At 50.8% G+C, this 17,157-nt stretch overlaps 1 protein-coding gene across 1 annotated transcript in view; it reads left to right on the top strand.

Annotated features, from left to right (window-relative positions):
• Positions 1–14,753: 14,753 nt before the first annotated feature.
• The window catches only part of LOC147731234 (lanosterol synthase-like), a 310,880-nt gene continuing 308,476 nt past the window's right edge, over positions 14,754–17,157 (top strand). The window contains exon 1 of the mRNA XM_086954169.1: positions 14,754–14,930. Coding sequence (XP_086810295.1) covers positions 14,754–14,930 — 177 coding nt within the window. The remainder of the gene's footprint in view (positions 14,931–17,157) is intronic.

Genomic DNA, 17,157 nt, shown 5'->3' with positions numbered 1-17,157 from the left:
GGCAGACACCTTTCCAACCCAAACCATTTTTACAACCTTTTGCCTTTCAATTCGGAGATTGGATGGATCCCTACTTAGGAAACCCACAACCGAACTTCCCTCACAATTTCCTTCCCTTACCAAGACCACCTTTTTTAGGGAGGTGCTAACAACAGCAGCGAGGAAGAAGAAAAGAAGTCAGGTTGGAGGAGACAAATGCCGGAATGACAACAAGGAGCAAGACCAGAGAACAGAATCTGGGAACAGGCAACAACACTGGTTAATATTTATTCTAACTGAGAAGATATTGACAGACACCCAAAGTTCTATCCTAAACAAAGGATTGGGGTTTGTCCCTACACCAAAATTCGATACATTTCACCTACAAGGCGAAATGATGGAATTTATAAGCAAAATGAAACTAAAAGCCTTCTTTTTCTAATAGTGAAGGACCCCTAGACGATGGAGACACTAATATGCGAGTGAAGTCCAATTTCAACTTCTCAAATTCCACAATACCAGTAGAAATTCAGACTTTTGAGAAAGCCTTCTTTAAGGAAATCGAAAAAATAAACACCTCCTCAGTGAGTTGGTAGTTTACCAACATGACTACAGCAGAAAGTCAGGGTCTGACCCAAGATAAAAGTATTATAATAAAACCAGCAGACAAAGACGGTGGAGTAGTCTCATTGAAGAAAACAGATTACAACAAACAGGGACCTTCTCAGTGGCACAAGACAATATATCATCACAAAAGACCCGACAGACCAACTCAGGAGACCCATCAGCATCATGGTAGAAAAAGTTGCACTAATGAGCTAGATATCTAAAAAAAATAGGTAGAGTTCTTGTGCATAAAGGAACCATGCACACCATGCTTTTACTCCCTCTCAAAAATGCACTAGAACAGAGATCCCCCACCAGGTCGCCTGATCGTCTCAGGTATTAGCTCCATTTTTGACCATTTTCTCAGGCCAATAGTCCAAAAGACACCCACATATCTAAATAAATACTTCAAATGTCCTGAGAATACTTCAAGACCTTCCTTTTGACCCAGAGATGAATTTACTCATCGGACTTGACATCGAAAGCTTGTATACCAGCTTGCCACAAAGTACCACAGTGGAGACCATTGAGCAAATACTGTACAAAACAGAATGGCAATACAGAACTCCAAGACATTTTGTCTTGGAATACTGTAGACTGGCATTACCTGAAAACTACTTTGAGTACACAAACACAGGTACCCTCAGGTCCACGGGATTACAATGGGCAGTACTGTTGCCCCAAGCCCGGCGGGACTCTACATCAGTGATTTTGAGGCAAAGAATGGCCTAACAAACACCAATCCATACCAGCATATGATAAAACTATGGAAACATTATATTGATGTTGTTTTAATCATCTGGGAAGGAGATACAATATCTGCACATGATTTTGTAGCCTGGCTGAATACATGCGACAGCTTTTTAAAGTTCACTAGCCAGATAAGAAACACCACTCTTCCCTTCCTAGACCTCACCCTCTTTGCCTAGAATCACGAGATTGGCACCAGGACATATTACAAACCAACATGTTGGAAGGCGGTGACCCCAGGGGTCATGAGGACTCTCCTAACCACCTGGAACCTCCTCTCCCACAATTACTGCCGAGTCTTATCGAGGGGGGAGTCCCCGCCGGGGAGGACTGATCGTACACACTGTCGACACACCACACTTATGAACGGACACTACACCGTGATTCTTTATCAAGAAAGACTTTATCAAGATTAAAAGTAAGGACCAATACACAGTGATCGAGGGATCGCGAAAGTCTCGTAACGAGGGATCGGGGAAGCGAGACAGTCTTAGGAGGCCAGCGGGCACGCAACACACCCTGCGCACAGTTCTCAATCCTCGAACTGGGGGGTACGGGGCTGGCGATGGGACTTGCTGTCCTACTCACTTCTGGTTCAAGATGATAGTGAGGGTAGCGTCGATGGTCCAGCCGGACCAGAGTGTTCGACAAGCCGCGACAAGGTCAGCAGGGCTTGGTCAGGAGTACTCTGTCGTACTCGTAGGCAGGTGGAGCCGCGACAGCGTCAGCAGGGCTCCGATGGTTCAGGTCTCGTGTTCCGAGAGGGGGCCGCGACAGCGTCAGCAGGGCCCCGATGGTTCAAAGTTCTGGTCCTTCAGGAGGGGGCCGCAACAGCGTCAGCAGGGCCCCGATGGTTCCGTTCCGTAGGTTCGAGGATGAGCCGCGACGACGTCAGCAGGGCTCAGTGGATCAGAGTCTGTTCTCCTCAAAGTCAGCCGCGATCAGATCAGCAGGGCTTTCTTGTCCAAGATACAACTGCCGACTAGATGGAAGGCAGGCTGTCTTATAGTACTGGGGTTCTTTGATGTCTGGACCCTCAGAGGCAGGAGGCCGGAGGTCCGAGGGCCAGGCGCCCGACTGTTTGGGCGGTTGGTTCTTTGATGCTTTGGACCATGCGTCCAGGGAATCCCAGATGCCCATCAAGGCCTGGAGCCAGCTCGCTAGGAGGTCCAAGGTGCGATCAAAACCAGCCCCCAGGGATAGTTCAGAGGTGTGAGGGAAACCAGTTCCTCGGAAGGGGGCCGAAGGTGTGATGGAGGTCTTGGTTTCGGGTACTTGGGGAGTCGTTCACCCCCCGGGCGGATCTGGGCGCGTCAAACGCGCATGCTTGACTGTAGCCAGGAGTGGCCAGGGGCTGCCGAAAGGAAAGAAGGCGGCAGGCCGGCTGGGGTGGCCAAACATGGAGTCTGATGGTCACGTGCACGGGTGCAGGCACGCGGTCTGGGGATCGTCTCAGGTCCGGGGTAGGAGTGTCAGGTACAGTTCCGGGTGGACGGGAATCAGTTCCACCCGTAGATCTGGAGCTGCGGAGATCAGCGAGGACCACGCCACGAGGCCGGGTCCAACATGCGTCTCCTCCAGCTGAAAGACGAGGAGAACTACCCATCCTCTTGGGGGTTCTCTTCGCTGAGGCGGAAGAAGCGGGACAGGCCGTCAGCGTTGGCGTGGTCGGCACCAGGCCTGTGTTCCACAGTAAAATTCATCCCTTGGAGGGAGATGGACCAGCGTAGCAGTTTAGGGTTCTCTCCTCTCATTTGCATGAGCCACCGGAGAGGACGGTGGTCGGTCTGGACCCGGAAGTGGGTCCCGAACAGGTAGGGCCTCATTTTCTTCAAGGCCCAGACTACTGCGAAGGCTTCTCGCTCGATGGTGCTCCATCTCTGCTCCCGGGGTAGTAGCCTCCGGCTGATAAAGGCTACCGGATGATCAATCCCCTTGTCGTCCACTTGGGAGAGCACGGCCCGATGCCATGCTCGGAGGCGTCGGTCTGAACCACAAACTCTCGGGAGTAGTCAGGGGCCTGCAGGACTGGAGCGGTGCACATAGCCTGTTTCAATTCTTCGAAGGCCTTCTGACAGGCGGGGGTCCAGATAACCTTCTTGGGGTTGGCCTTGGCTGTCAACTCGGTGAGGGGGCCTACAATACTCCCGTACCCCTTGATGAATCTACAGTAGTACCCTGTGAGCCCTAGGAAAGCCCGCACCTCGGTCTGGGTCGTGGGGGTCTCCCAGGCATTGATTGCGTCTATCTTGGGTTGGAGGCAGGCCACGAGGCCGCTGCCGACCTGGTGCCCTAGGTATACCACTGAGCTTTGTCCTATTTGGCATTTACTAGCTTTAATGGTGAGCCCGGCTCGACGCAGGGCGTCCAACACCTCCCAGAGGTGGTGCAGGTGCTCGGGCCAGTGAGCACTGAACACCGCAATGTCATCTAGGTAGGCTGCACTGAAACTTTCCAACCCGGCCAGGACCTGATTGACCAGTCGCTGGAAGGTGGCGGGCGTTTTTCATGCCGAAGGGCATGACTCGGAAGTGGAAATGGCCATCCGGAGTGGAGAAAGCAGACCTTTCTTGGGCCCTCTCCGTGAGGCCAATCTGCCAGTAGCCACTGGTGAGATCGAAGGTACTGAGGTACTGAGCCGACCCTAGGCGGTCAATCAGTTCGTTGGCTCGGGGCATGGGGTGTGCGTCGGTTCGGGTGACTGCGTTGAGTCCGCGGTAGTCGACACAGAACCTCAGCTAAGGAACGGTGCCGGGGGCGGCCGCCTTCGGAACCAGGACCACGGGGCTAGCCCATGGGCTGTCGGAGGCTTCCACCACTCCTAGGTCCAACATTTTGTCGACCTCAGCCTTGATGCAGGCTCGGACTCGGTCCGGGACTCGGTAGGCTCTGTGCCGTACCGGAGGGCTATCCCCGGTGTCCACGTCGTGGACGCACCAACTGGTGACGCCGGGAGTGAGGGAGAAGAGGTCTGAGAATTGTCCCAGCAAGTGGCGACATTCCTCCCGCTGTAAGGGGGTGAGGGAGGAGGAGAGACTCACTCCCTCTACGGAGCCATCTTGATCCTTTGCACACAGGAGATCAGGTAGAGGGTCCGTTTCCTCTTCCTCTCCGTCGTCGGTGGCAAGGAGTAACCCCAACTCTGACCGCACAAAATGGGGTTTGAGCCGGTTTACGTGTAACACTTTCAGGGCGTTCCTGGCTGATTTTGTATCAACGAGGTAGGTGACCTGGCTCTTGCGCTCTATCACCTTAAAGGGTCCAGTCCACTTGTCCTGCAAGGCACAAGGTTTCACTGGGGACATGACCCAAACCTGTTGGCCTGGTTGAAACTCGACCAGAGTGGCATTCTGGTCGTACCAGCGTTTCATCTCCTCTAGTCTGGCTTCCAGGTTGGCCTCGGCTAGTTCGCGAATCTTCCGCGTCTGGCTCCGGAGGGCCAGGACGTAGGAGAATACGTTGGGGGTGTGCTCGGGGGGGCTGCCTCCCAACCTTCCTTGACCAGGCTGAGAAGACCCCGGACGGGGTGCCCATAGAGCAGCTTGAAAGGGCTAAACCCCAAGGATTTCTGGGGTACCTCTCGGTAGGCGAACAGGAGGCAGGGTAGGAGGACGTCCCACTTGCGTCGCAAGGGCTCCTCAAGACCCATGATCATCCCTTTCAGGGTGCGGTTGAACCGCTCAACCAGGCCGTTGCCCTGGGGATGGTAGGGGGTGGTGAACCGGTAGGACACCCCACACTGTTGCCAGAGGGACTTCATGTACCGGGATATGAAGTTCGTGCCTCGATCGCTTACCACTTCTCGGGGGAATCCCACCCGGGAGAAGATCCCCATGAGGGCCCGGCCCACGACTGGGGCCGTCACGGTCCGGAGGGGGATGGCTTCGGGGTATCGGGTGGCGTGATCGACCAGAACCAGAATGAACCGGTGGCCTAAGGAGGTCCGGGGGTCCAGAGGTCCGACGATGTCGATCCCCACCCTCTCAAAAGGGGTACTGACAACTGGAAAGGGCTGGAGGGGAGCCTTGCGCTTGCCTCCGCTTTTGCCGCTAGCCTGACATGTGGAGCAGGACTTGCAGTGGTGTTCCACATCAGCCCGCATGTGGGGCCAGTAGAAATGGGTCACTAGTCGTTGGAAGGTCTTATCTTGGCCCAGATGCCCTGCCAGGGGCACATCGTGGGCCAGGTTGAGGAGGAGTCCGTGGAAACGTAGGGGTACCACGAGCACACGGGCTGATCCTAGTTCCGCGGTCTTCTGTTCACTGTACAGTAGGCCATTTTCCCAGTAAAGGTAATGGGAGCCAGACTGGTCTCCAGCGGCCTGGGCTGCGGCTTGTCGGCGGAGCCCCTCTAGGGCAGGGCAGGAGGTCTGCTCTTGGCAGAACTCCTCTCGGGACGGTCCTCCCTCTTGGCGCCACTGGGCCAACTCGGGGAGATCTGCTAGGGTCGGGACTGGTTCGACAGCTGGTCCGAGGGGACCTTCGTCGGATGCGGTCTCTTCGAGGGAGGGCTGGTCGAGGACCGTAGGGTGCTCGCCGCCCTCGGGGACATCAGGGGCTGAACTGGGGAACTCAGGCTCTTCGTTCTCGGGGTTGGGCATTCTGGCGGTCATGGCCCGAGTGCTCACACAGGCCCATTGGGGCAGTCCTAACATGGCTAAATGGGTCCTTCTCTCTACCTCTTTCCACTGGGAACTCTCTAAGTCATTCCCCAGGAGGCAGTCTACAGGCATGTCCGTGCGAACTGCGACCCGCAGATCGCCCGAGACCCCCTCCCACTCAAACGGGAACTGGGCTATCCTGCAGGTGCGGACAGAATTATCGGCTGCTATCACCCGACAGGAGGTGTGGGGGATGATCATGGACTCAGGAACTAGCGTGTACCTAACAGACGTGATGCTGGCTCCTGTATCCCGAAGGGCTCCTATGCTGCGCTCGTTAACCTTCACTGTTTGGCGGTACTTTTCGGTGTTGTCGGGCAGATAATCTCCGGGGATCATCTCACTATTCCCCAGGGAGGCTAGGACCATGGCTGCGGGTTCCCACTCCCCCTGTTCTTCTATCTCTTCCTCTTCTAAGGCTACTGAGGATATCTGTCTAGTGGCGGGCCCAGTGGGAGTGGATTTCGGGGTCAGGGGACATCGGGGGTCACCGTCATAGTACACGGGTTGCTGACACTTGAAGCACGTGGAGCTGGGGCGGAGCCCCGGGGGTCCTGCACTCGGGGCGGCTCTCGTCGCGGGAGGAGAGCGCCGGGTCTGGTTTCTGGGGGGACTACGCTGAGGCCCTGACTGGGAACTTTGCTGCTTGCCCCAACCTCCCCCACCTCGCTGGCGGGAAGATCCTTGGTCGTTCTGTGGGGGGTCTCCCCCGGGCCCCTTCTGGACTCGGGTGGCCACCCATCGATCGGCTTCCAAAGCCAGTTTCCGTGGTTTGGCGAGCTTGCTGTCCAGGAGATGCTGTCTTAGTTCCACAAAGCAATTTGCGGACAGGTGCTCGTAAGCCACTAGCTCGACTAGGCCCTCGAAGGTGGTCACATTGCTGCCCTTGATCCACCCATCTAGGGCCCGGGTGTAGTAGTTCACATAGTCCACCTATGTGGTGCCAGGAATCTTCTTGCACTCCCTAAACCGCTGGCGATACATTTCTGGCATTAGGCCGTAGCGGAAAAAGAGAGCGTCTTTCATGTGTGGGTAGGCGTTCATGTGTGCCGTTGGTAGGTCCAGCAGGGTGTCTCTCCCCTCGCTGAGGAAGCGGCTCCATAGGCCGGCCCCCCAGTCCTTCTCCGGGACCCGGTGAGCGGACATGGCCACCTCGTATGCTTTGAACCATTGCTGGATGTCGTCTCCTTTGTAAAATTCCTTTACAACGTCCTTGGGGATATGTACCTTCGTTTCTTTGGGGACCACCTGCTCCCCAAGGCCCGGTGATCCGGTTGCTTCTTTTCTGGCTTTCAATTTGAGTTCTTTGAGGCTGTGCTCGTGCTTGAGCTGAAGTTTCCGTCCTTCATGCTCCCTCTGGAGCTTCTTCTCCTCTAGCTCTCCCTGGAGCCGCAACTGCTCCACCGCCAACTTTTTTTCTGCGAGTTTGAGTTCACCCTCTAATTTGAGGCGTGCCAGTTCGAGCTCATGGCTTCGGTCACGTTCTCGATCGGCCGTCTCCTCTGATGACCGCTCTCTCCCGGTTGCTGGGCTCCGGGTCGGTTGCTGGATTCTCTCACCGGTCGGTGTACCGGGTTCGGTCGGTGGCCTCCCTCCCTCGTCTTCGATCGGGGGAAGAGATGCTCCGGACTCTACCCAAGCGGTCAGCGCTTTCTGGAAATCTTCCTTAGTACTTAGTCCAGTACTCGGGATACTCAGTTCTTTGCAGAACTGCTTCAGCTCTCTATGTATGTAATCTTCAGACGTAGGTTCGTATCGCGTCACTGCCACCAATGTTGGAAGGTGGTGACCCCAGGGGTCAAGAGGACTCTCCTAACCACCTGGAACCTCCTCTCCCACAATTACTGCCGAGTCTTATCGAGGGGGGAGTCCCCGCCGGGGAGGACTGATCGTACACACTGTCGACACACCACACTTATGAACGGACACTACACCGTGATTCTTTATCAAGAAAGACTTTATCAAGATTAAAAGTAAGGAGCAATACACAGCGATCGAGGGATCGCGAAAGTCTCGTAACGAGGGATCGGGGAAGCGGGACAGTCTTAGGAGGCCAGCGGGCACGCAACACACCCTGCGCACAGTTCTCAATCCTCGAACTGGGGGGTACGGGGGCTGGCGATGGGACTTGCTGTCCTACTCACTTCTGGTTCAAGATGATAGTGAGGGTAGCGTCGATGGTCCAGCCGGACCAGAGTGTTCGACAAGCCGCGACGAGGTCAGCAGGGCTTGGTCAAGAGTACTCCGTCGTACTCGTAGGCAGGTGGAGCCGCGACAGCGTCAGCAGGGCTCCGATGGTTCAGGTCTCGTGTTCCGAGAGGGGGCCGCGACAGCCTCAGCAGGGCCCCGATGGTTCAGAGTTCTGGTCCTTCAGGAGGGGGCCGCGACAGCGTCAGCAGGGCCCCGATGGTTCCGTTCCGAAGGTTCGAGGATGAGCCGCGACGACGTCAGCAGGGCTCTGTGGATCAGAGTCTGTTCTCCTCAAAGTCAGCCGCGATCTGATCAGCAGGGCTTTCTTGTCCAAGATACAACTGCCGACTAGATGGTAGGCAGGCTGTCTTATAGTACTGGGGTTCTTTGATGTCCGGACCCTCAGAGGCAGGAGGCTGGAGGTCTGAGGGCCAGGCGCCCGACTGTCTGGGCGGTTGGTTCTTTGATGCTTTGGACCATGCGTCCAGGGAATCCCAGACGCCCATCAAGGCCTGGAGCGAGCTCGCTAGGAGGTCCAAGGTGCGATCGAAACCAGCCTCCAGGGATAGTTCAGAGGTGTGAGGGAAACCAGTTCCTCGGAAGGGGGCCGGAGGTGTGATGGAGGTCTTGGTTTCGGGTACTTGGGGAGTCTTTCACCCCCCGGGCGGATCTGGGCGCGTCGGACGCGCATGCTTGACTGTAGCCAGGAGTGGCCAGGGGCTGCCGAAAGGAAAGAAGGCGGCCGGCCGGGGTGGCCAAACATGGAGTCTGATGGTCACGTGCACGGGTGCAGGCACGCGGTCTGGGGATCGTCTCAGGTCCGGGGTAGGAATGTCAGGTACAGTTCCGGGTGGACGGGAATCAGTTCCACCCGTAGATCTGGAGCTGCGGAGATCAGCGAGGACCACGCCACGAGGCCGGGTCCAACACAACAGATAAGAACACCGTGGTACTATACAACAGTTTCCACCCTCGGTCTTCAAAAACACTCAACTGAGGATTTAAGGTGGGTGATTTTGGAAACCCTAGGTTATGTAGACACTGCTGCAAGAAACGTATTAGAAAAACAACAGTGTTGGGATTACCATCTAGGCACAGCCCACAAAAGACTCAATGACAATATTCCTTGGGCATTAGTAATTTGAAATGGACGCCCATCTAGATTACATACTTCCACGGAAATTTATAAGTGAATAGATAACCAGAGACTGGAAAAGTGTATCTCTCTCCCAAGAATACACTGTTTCACACCATTATGAGCACATCGCATATATTAGGATTAGTGACACCTACATTCAACCACCATTTAACACAAAAGTACAATCTTAATGACTTTAAAATAGTACATGAGTTAGTAATTAATACTGATACCTCAGGGGTACCAGTGAACATCAACCTCCATTATTAGATCGGATAACATTGTTCTAACTTCACCAGGGGCATGACAAAACTGCTCTAAGTCCCCCAGGGCCATGATTAGAAAGAGTTCTTCTCTTTCTGCTTTTTTGATCTCGATAAATGATACCTGCATTTAGTCACCATTGAATTCATGATTATTCTATAAGATAAAACGGTTCCATTACACCTGTAGAACCAAATGTTTAGACAAAAGTACAATCTTAAGGAATAGTACATGAAGTGGTCACTATTGTATGTACCCCAGGGGCACCAGCAACCACCAACCTCTGTTTCAAGATCAGATAACGTCATTCTAAGTCCACGAGGGGCATGACAAAATCACTCTAAGTCCCCTGGGGTCATGATTAAAAAAACACTCCTGTCTTCCTGTTTTAATGATTGGTAACACCGGGCAAGGAACACTGCTATAAAACCAATCAATCAATCAATCATCGCATTTATATAGCGCGCTACTCACCCAGAGGGTCTCAAGGCACTGGGGGAGGGGGGTCCGCTACTGCTCGAACAGCCAGGTCTCGAGTTGCTTCCTGAAGGCGAGGTGATCCTGGGTCAGGCGGAGGTGGGTGGGGAGGGAGTTCCATGTCTTGGCGGCGAGGTAGGAGAAGGACCGTCCCCCTGTGGTGGCTCTTCGGATGCGGGGGACGGCGGCGAGGGTGTGGCTGGTCGATCGAAGCTGGCGTTTGGGAGCGTAGAAGTTGAGGCGGCTGTTGAGGTATCCTGGGCCTTGGTTGTGTAGGGCTTTGTGTGCGTGGGTGAGGAGACGGAAGGTGATTCTCTTGTTGACCGGGAGCCAGTGCAGGTCTCTCAGGTGTCCGGAGATGTGGCTGCGACGGGGGATGTCCAGGTTGAGTCGTGCTGAGGCGTTCTGGATCCGCTGGAGTCTCTTCTGGAGTTTGGCGGTGGTTCCGGCATAGAGGGAGTTGCCGTAGTCCAGATGGCTGGTGACGAGGGCCTGGGTGACCGTCTTCCTGGTCTCGGTGGGGATCCACCGGAAGATCTTACGTAGCATGCGCAGGATGTTGAAGCACGACGAGGAGACGGCGTTGACTTGTCTGGTCATGGAGAGGGAGGAGTCCAGGATGAAGCCCAGGTTGCGTGCGTGGTCTGTTGGTTTGGGTGCGCTGCCTAGGGCGGGGGGCCACCAGGAGTCGTCCCAAGCGGCGGGTGAGGATCCCAGGATGAGGACTTCCGTCTTGTCCGAGTTCAGTTTCAGGTGGCTGTTCTTCATCCATTCGGCTACCTCTTTCATCCCTTCGTGAAAGTTGGTTCTGGCGGTGGCGGGGTCGTTGGTAAGGGAGAGGATCAGCTGGGTGTCGTCGGCGTAGGAGATGATGTTGAGGTTGTGCTGGCGTGCGATGTCTGCGAGGGGGCTTATGTAGACGTTGAAGGGGGTTGGACTGAGTGAGGAGCCCTGAGGGACGCCGCAGATGACTTCGGTGGCTTCAGATCTGAACGGAGCGAGACGGACTCTCTGTGTCCTTCCGGCGAGGAAGGAGATGATCCACTCCAGTGCCTTCTCCTGGACTCCGACGTTGCTGAGGCGTTGTACTAGGGTACGGTGGCAGACAGTGTCGAAGGCCGTGGAGAGGTCGAGGAGGATGAGGGCCGCTGTTTCTCCGTTGTCGAGCAGCGCTCGGATGTCATCGGTGGCTGCGATCAGGGCGGTCTCGGTGCTGTGGTTGGCCCGGAAGCCAGACTGCGAGGGGTCGAGGGATCTTTCCCCAGTTGCTTTAAGATGCAGGCTGGAGAAGACGTATCGTGGAGTGCACACTGAAGGACTAAGGTAAAGGGGAAACTACAACTGTAGGGCGACTCTCTAAAAGTTTTCACAATAGGCAGAGTAATTTTGAAACCCCGTTCACTCCTTTATCTATTAATAACCCTCCAATCTCCATTTTTATAGCTTCTCCTCTAATGAAAGGAATAGTAATACTGCACCTCTGCCCAGACCTATGAAGACCTTCTAAAACAGAAACTAAAGTATGCCACAGAAGCCTTACAAGACCGTTTTCTACCAGTTTCTAAAGGGGTACTAATTGGAAATGTTCTACTACTTCACTCTCTTAAAAAAAACAAATGTAACATTGCAGTCACAAATTTCTTTACCCGTACTGTTCCTAGACTTAAACTCCTTATCATTTCAAAATACAGTGAGATCTACACAGCATAAGTAGTCCAAAATTCCAGTAGAGGAGGCTTTGATAATAGAGCCCTCCCCCAAATTAAGATCCATCCGAGTATGGAATACATGAGCAATTACTACATATGCTCAAATATACGAACAACCCCAAAAGGGTTGAAGGTGTTCACATTTAATGAAGTAAAAATATACATTTATACAAATCATTGGGTGCTTGCATTATTAGAATTATGGGACAAAAGCAGTACTAGATACTAATACATAACACATTGTTCTCCATGTCTTTTTGCCTCCTTCTAGGAATGGACAAAGAATCCTATGTTACCAAAAAAGAAGAAAACAACTTCAAAAGATGGAGGGAAAGTGTCCCATGTGATTTGATTTAATTTGACATCATAAAGGGATCCTATAAAACAACCTTTCAGTCCTAACGAAAGCCATCAACCCATAGGGCGCAAAGTTGACTGGAACATATTGACCTGCTTCTTCCAGAGAGAGATGTGAGAGGCACCTTATACCTCTCTTTTCACATTTCGCATTTTGTAATCATGCCACTACCTTTGATCTTCTTAATAAAATATGTCCTTTCTGACGGTCGGAGGAATTTTTTGACTTTTTTTCCTCACTTGGTGGATCCCATATGGTTTCAGATTCAAGAGACAATCCCTCCTGGTGTAGGAAATGACCTAATGATGTAACGATCAGTGGCTAAGTACGCCAACGGGAGACATGTCTTTGGCGGAACAATACAGATGAGGGTCTCACAACAATTTTGGTTTTGCCCTCCCCCCGTCTCAACACAACTCTTCCACTCCTTTTGATTTTACAAATTCATTTGGGGGAAGTTAAGTGGAGCTTTAATTTCTCCCTCCCTCTTCAGAAACGAAACTAGGGGTCATAGACAAATCTTTTCTGGACATTCTATATTGTTGTCAGCTAATCTAGAGGCCCAACACTACAAAACCATCTATGATCTATATTATACTCCTGGTAAGATTGATTAATGGGGGGGGGGAGGGGGGAGGTTACGTAGGCACCAGATGTTCAAGATGTCATTGTTTGAGTACATATCTGGTTCACAAGTTTGGTATGTGTCCCTCACTCATACCACTTCGAGCAGAAATGAATACATTCCCCAATACAAGTCTGAAACTTTAGTATCAGAACCCCCCAGCTTATACTATTGGGTGTATATAACAAAGAGGTCCCTAGCTCACCTCGTCTAAGCTCTTTCTGTTCGTCGCCATAGCCGTTTTTCGATTATATATTGCGTTGGTGTGGCTCGATGAAAGTCCACCATCTTTTGAGTAGCGTGATTGTTGGCAATTTATAATCTTGAACCCTCGTTATTCTTGTGCAAGGGTAGGAAAACCAGGTAGAAAGGGAACTGAATCTGGACTCACTTTATAGCGGATCAGTAAGACTGAAAGACCTCTCTTAAAAGAGAGTATAGTAAAGGGTTATCTTGTTTTCACTCTATCTGTTTATTTCACACAGGACTAACTTGCAAGATACAATGGTATTCTGGTCAGTGACACAATGTTTGTATTTTGTATATAGTACTGACGCTAGCAGAAATATGTCCAGTTTACTAAAGCAAAATTAAAGTATAGCATCATATTCAAGAAACAATGCTCTTTTTAGGTTACTTCATAAGATCATTAGGCTTGATTCATAGGCATGTTGTTATGTTTGTATATTTAAAAAGAACTTGTAATGAGGTGCGTTTTTTATGCTCTCTGTGATGTATTGAAAACATGCTGTCCTCTTGTGTTGATGGGGAAACATGGACAAAAACTGCAGTTAAAAATATTTTTATTTAAAAGAGAATTGTAGCTTGAAATGGCTAACATGTGGATCTAGTTCACATAACCAAATATAATGGGGCCGATTCACAGAACTAACTTAAGACAAAATCCTAAACTTACTACTTTTGGTATTCACAGAAGTTAGGATTTTGTCTTAAGTTTGTCTTAAGACAGACTTAAGACAGACTTAAGTTAGGATTTTGTCTTAAGTCTGTCTTAAGTCTGTCTTAAGACAAACTTAAGACAAAATCCTAACTTCTGTGAATACCAAAAGTAGTAAGTTTAGGATTTTGTCTTAAGTTAGTTCTGTGAATCGGGCCCAGAGTGATTAAATATACTAGCTTTGAGCTATAGACACTATAATGTTGCACATTACCGCAGCAGACTTGTAGGCTTTTACTGTAGCCTGTTTGTTGTCATGAGTTGGATCATGTTTATACTTCAGAATGAAATCAGACTTTTTTAGTTAACTAGTTTGTTAAAATTATAAAAACAAATTTCATACCCTTTGTGTTTATCAACTTCTGTATAAAAATTTCCTACATAGGGTTTACAATCTATTCAATCCAAAGTCTGCACAGGACCTGGCTTAGCAGTCGGCTGGACTGTTCTCAATGGAGCAGGATCAATACTTATTTGCATATAGTGGGTCCAAACTGAGGTGGTAGGGTGTGCAAAATAATGATGGGCTGGGATACTGCCTGAGTAATTACCAGTGGCTGAGATTAATTAAAGCATTCCATCCATCACTTTTTGTGTACTTTAGTATGTTGCCCTAAGTGGTATGGGTATGCCCAAGTGTGGTTCCCGGGCTCACTGTACCACTGGAACCAAGCTATACCTGGCTGATGAACCCATAACAAGGATAACATCGGTCCTGAGTTGCTTGTGTTCTGGTTCAGGGAGGATCTGGCTTGGCAATTAGGGTGAGACTGTTTTGCTTGAGCGGGATCAAGATTGATTTGCATGTAGATGGGTCCAAACTGAGGTGGCATAGTGTGCAAGATAGCGATGGACTGGGATGCGGCCCAAGTAATTACCAATGGCTGAGATTAATTCAAGAATTCCTTCCATCACATTTTGTATACTTTAGTACTCCATTACTGGGCATAAGAGCAGTCTACCCCAGCTGTGTCGGTCACTGCCATCTCAGGACACATTATCCTGCAGTGCACCTTTGATAATACGCCTCTCCTCTCTGATGTCACACAGGTGTTTACGTAGACGAGGAAGACCCTATAAAACAGACCCTGCCACAGACCTGACCCGCTGGCGCTTGAGGAATGAGGAGGGTCGCCAGACGTGGAGCTATGTGCCTGAAGGGGGCTCTGAAAGAGAGCAGATTGAACTGGAAGCACACTCTTTGGGACTGGACACGGTATGTGACTAAAGCAGCTGCAGAAAAATGCGTAGGGGGAGGGTAAAGAAAACAAGGAGATAACAGGACAAAAGGGAGGGGGAAATAGCGGGATACCTGAAAGATTGAGAGAGGCAATGATTCAGTTTCTACTAGAGTAACAGGCCGTAGACTGGGGATACTGTTCTGAACCATACGGATACTACTCTAAAGTGTATCCATTTGCACCAGAGGGCCAGGCATTGCCTGAGGGATTAAATGAAGGTGTTGTGACTGCTTGAGGCAAGAGCCGGTACCTAGTCCATGTGTGTACTGTGTACTCTGTGGTAGCTCTGTTGTGGGGGTACTTTGTGAGGCCTACCCTGGCCATGGTCACCGCTGTTACACTGGCAACGAGGCGGTAACCACATGTATGCGTGCCTGGGGTGTCAGACAGCACCTACCTTTCCAGTGCGTTGTCTGTAGACAATGTGTGGCCATCGCTGGTGGTAGTGTTGGAGGCCTGGTGCATTCTCCCCTGCGGCTCCTTCGGCTTTTCTCTCTCCTGAGAAAGTGTCATGTCTCCAGCAAGCGGGTAAACAAGGCCTGCAGTGCCAAGTCTGCATCCGGATGTACGGCCGAGCTCCACACATTACTCTGTTTGAGCACCATCAGTAGGTGCTCAGAGGATCGTGTGGGCACAGTAGCAGAGAGGCATGTGCGGTCTGTGTTATCCCCAGCAGCAAGCACCTGGTGAGCTGCTGGCAACCCATGCGGACTCCCTGAAGGGGAGTGTGAGCCCAGTGCGCATGCCACAGCTGAGACTTCAAGAAAAAGCTGTATAGTATTGCGGCGCCAGACAGCAAGGGCAGGTCCAGGGAGTGGTCATACAGACCGCCAGCTCGTCTGCATGATAGGAGACTGAAGGGTTGCCAGCTGCCCCAGAAGCCTCAAGCACAAGCTTACAAATAAAACTGAACAACCCCCCAATAAAAGTAAATGTAGAACGCAAAGATAGAGAAAATAAAGAAAGGGGACATTACAGACTCGGACCAAAACTAAATAATATTTGCAGGATACAACCATGAAGCGAGAGACTGATGGAGCGGTAAAACAGTCTACATTGTTGCATATGGGGACGAAGAACTGTATGAGTTATTTGAGAATTTACAATCAAGGTGTAGGACTCGCACCGCAATATATAGCGAACAAAGTGTTCTGTGTGTGTAGTTGTAGCGTGCAAGGCTGGGGTTTTGCTTCCTGGACAATCCAGCGTCAACTAATCATCAATAAGCAACCCTCATTAAGGGTTGTCCCCCTGCGCACCGCTTCAATGTTACCAGTTAGGTATTTCAATCAATAAACAAATAAGCTCAAGATTTTGTTGAAGTTTTTCTTTATAGATTTGAACAAGTTCCGTGTTTCTTCATGGAATTGCAAATTTCATTCCAATGAACATTATATTTTATTCCAATCCAAACATTTATCATTCCACATGATCAGTCCCAATGCATTTCGGACTATGGTAGTCCTTCATCAGGGAAATAATCTAAATAAAAAAGACAATGTATGGTCTGAATTATCGGGGCATGTCATAATTTCATCCAAAGCAAATAAACAACTGTTATTCAAAACCTTCCAGTCTAACTGAATCAGATCACTAATTATATACATTTCTCCAGGGTAGACCAAAACTGAGGGAATCCGTGAACTAAGTGTCAATCAACAAGAGTGAATCAACAGACCTTCACCTCAGAGTGCAAAAACGCTGCAATAAAGTATAGTTATCTAAGGAAAACACCCAGTGTGACGCTGCAAAGTGTATACTCGAACGTGGTCTAGATAACGAACATTGAAAAATAAAAACGCGCTGTGTCAGAATCATGTTATCTCAAGCAAGCTTTCACGAAATGGCATCCTAATATGTTGCATTGTAAACAGGAAAGTGGCCATAGAGTTTCATTAAAGAATAAACTCGCTGCTCGTTGTGATAATAGTTAAGGGGTGATCGTTTGGGTAGAAATGCAGACAGCATGCACAAGATAAGAAGCATTAGAGCGGCGGTTCGACTTACATTCAACCGCTGCTCGCACCACGCGTACCTCGCGTGTGTTCAAACGCCGGTCTCAGTACCGAGCGGCCGAAAGTTGATAAAGTTAGCTGATGAAGATGTGTGGTCATAGAAAAAGGACTGTGTAGTCTAGTAAAACGGTGGGGGCCATCTTGTAAGCTGTTACCAACGCGCAAAATAACCAAAAAGTGAATGGGC

Source organism: Lissotriton vulgaris, chromosome 2_1 (genome assembly GCF_964263255.1).
Source record: "Lissotriton vulgaris chromosome 2_1, aLisVul1.2, whole genome shotgun sequence".
NCBI classification, from domain to species: Eukaryota; Metazoa; Chordata; class Amphibia; order Caudata; family Salamandridae; genus Lissotriton; species Lissotriton vulgaris.
Note: the sequence above shows the minus strand (reverse complement) of the source record. Positions and strands in the feature narration are given on the sequence as shown.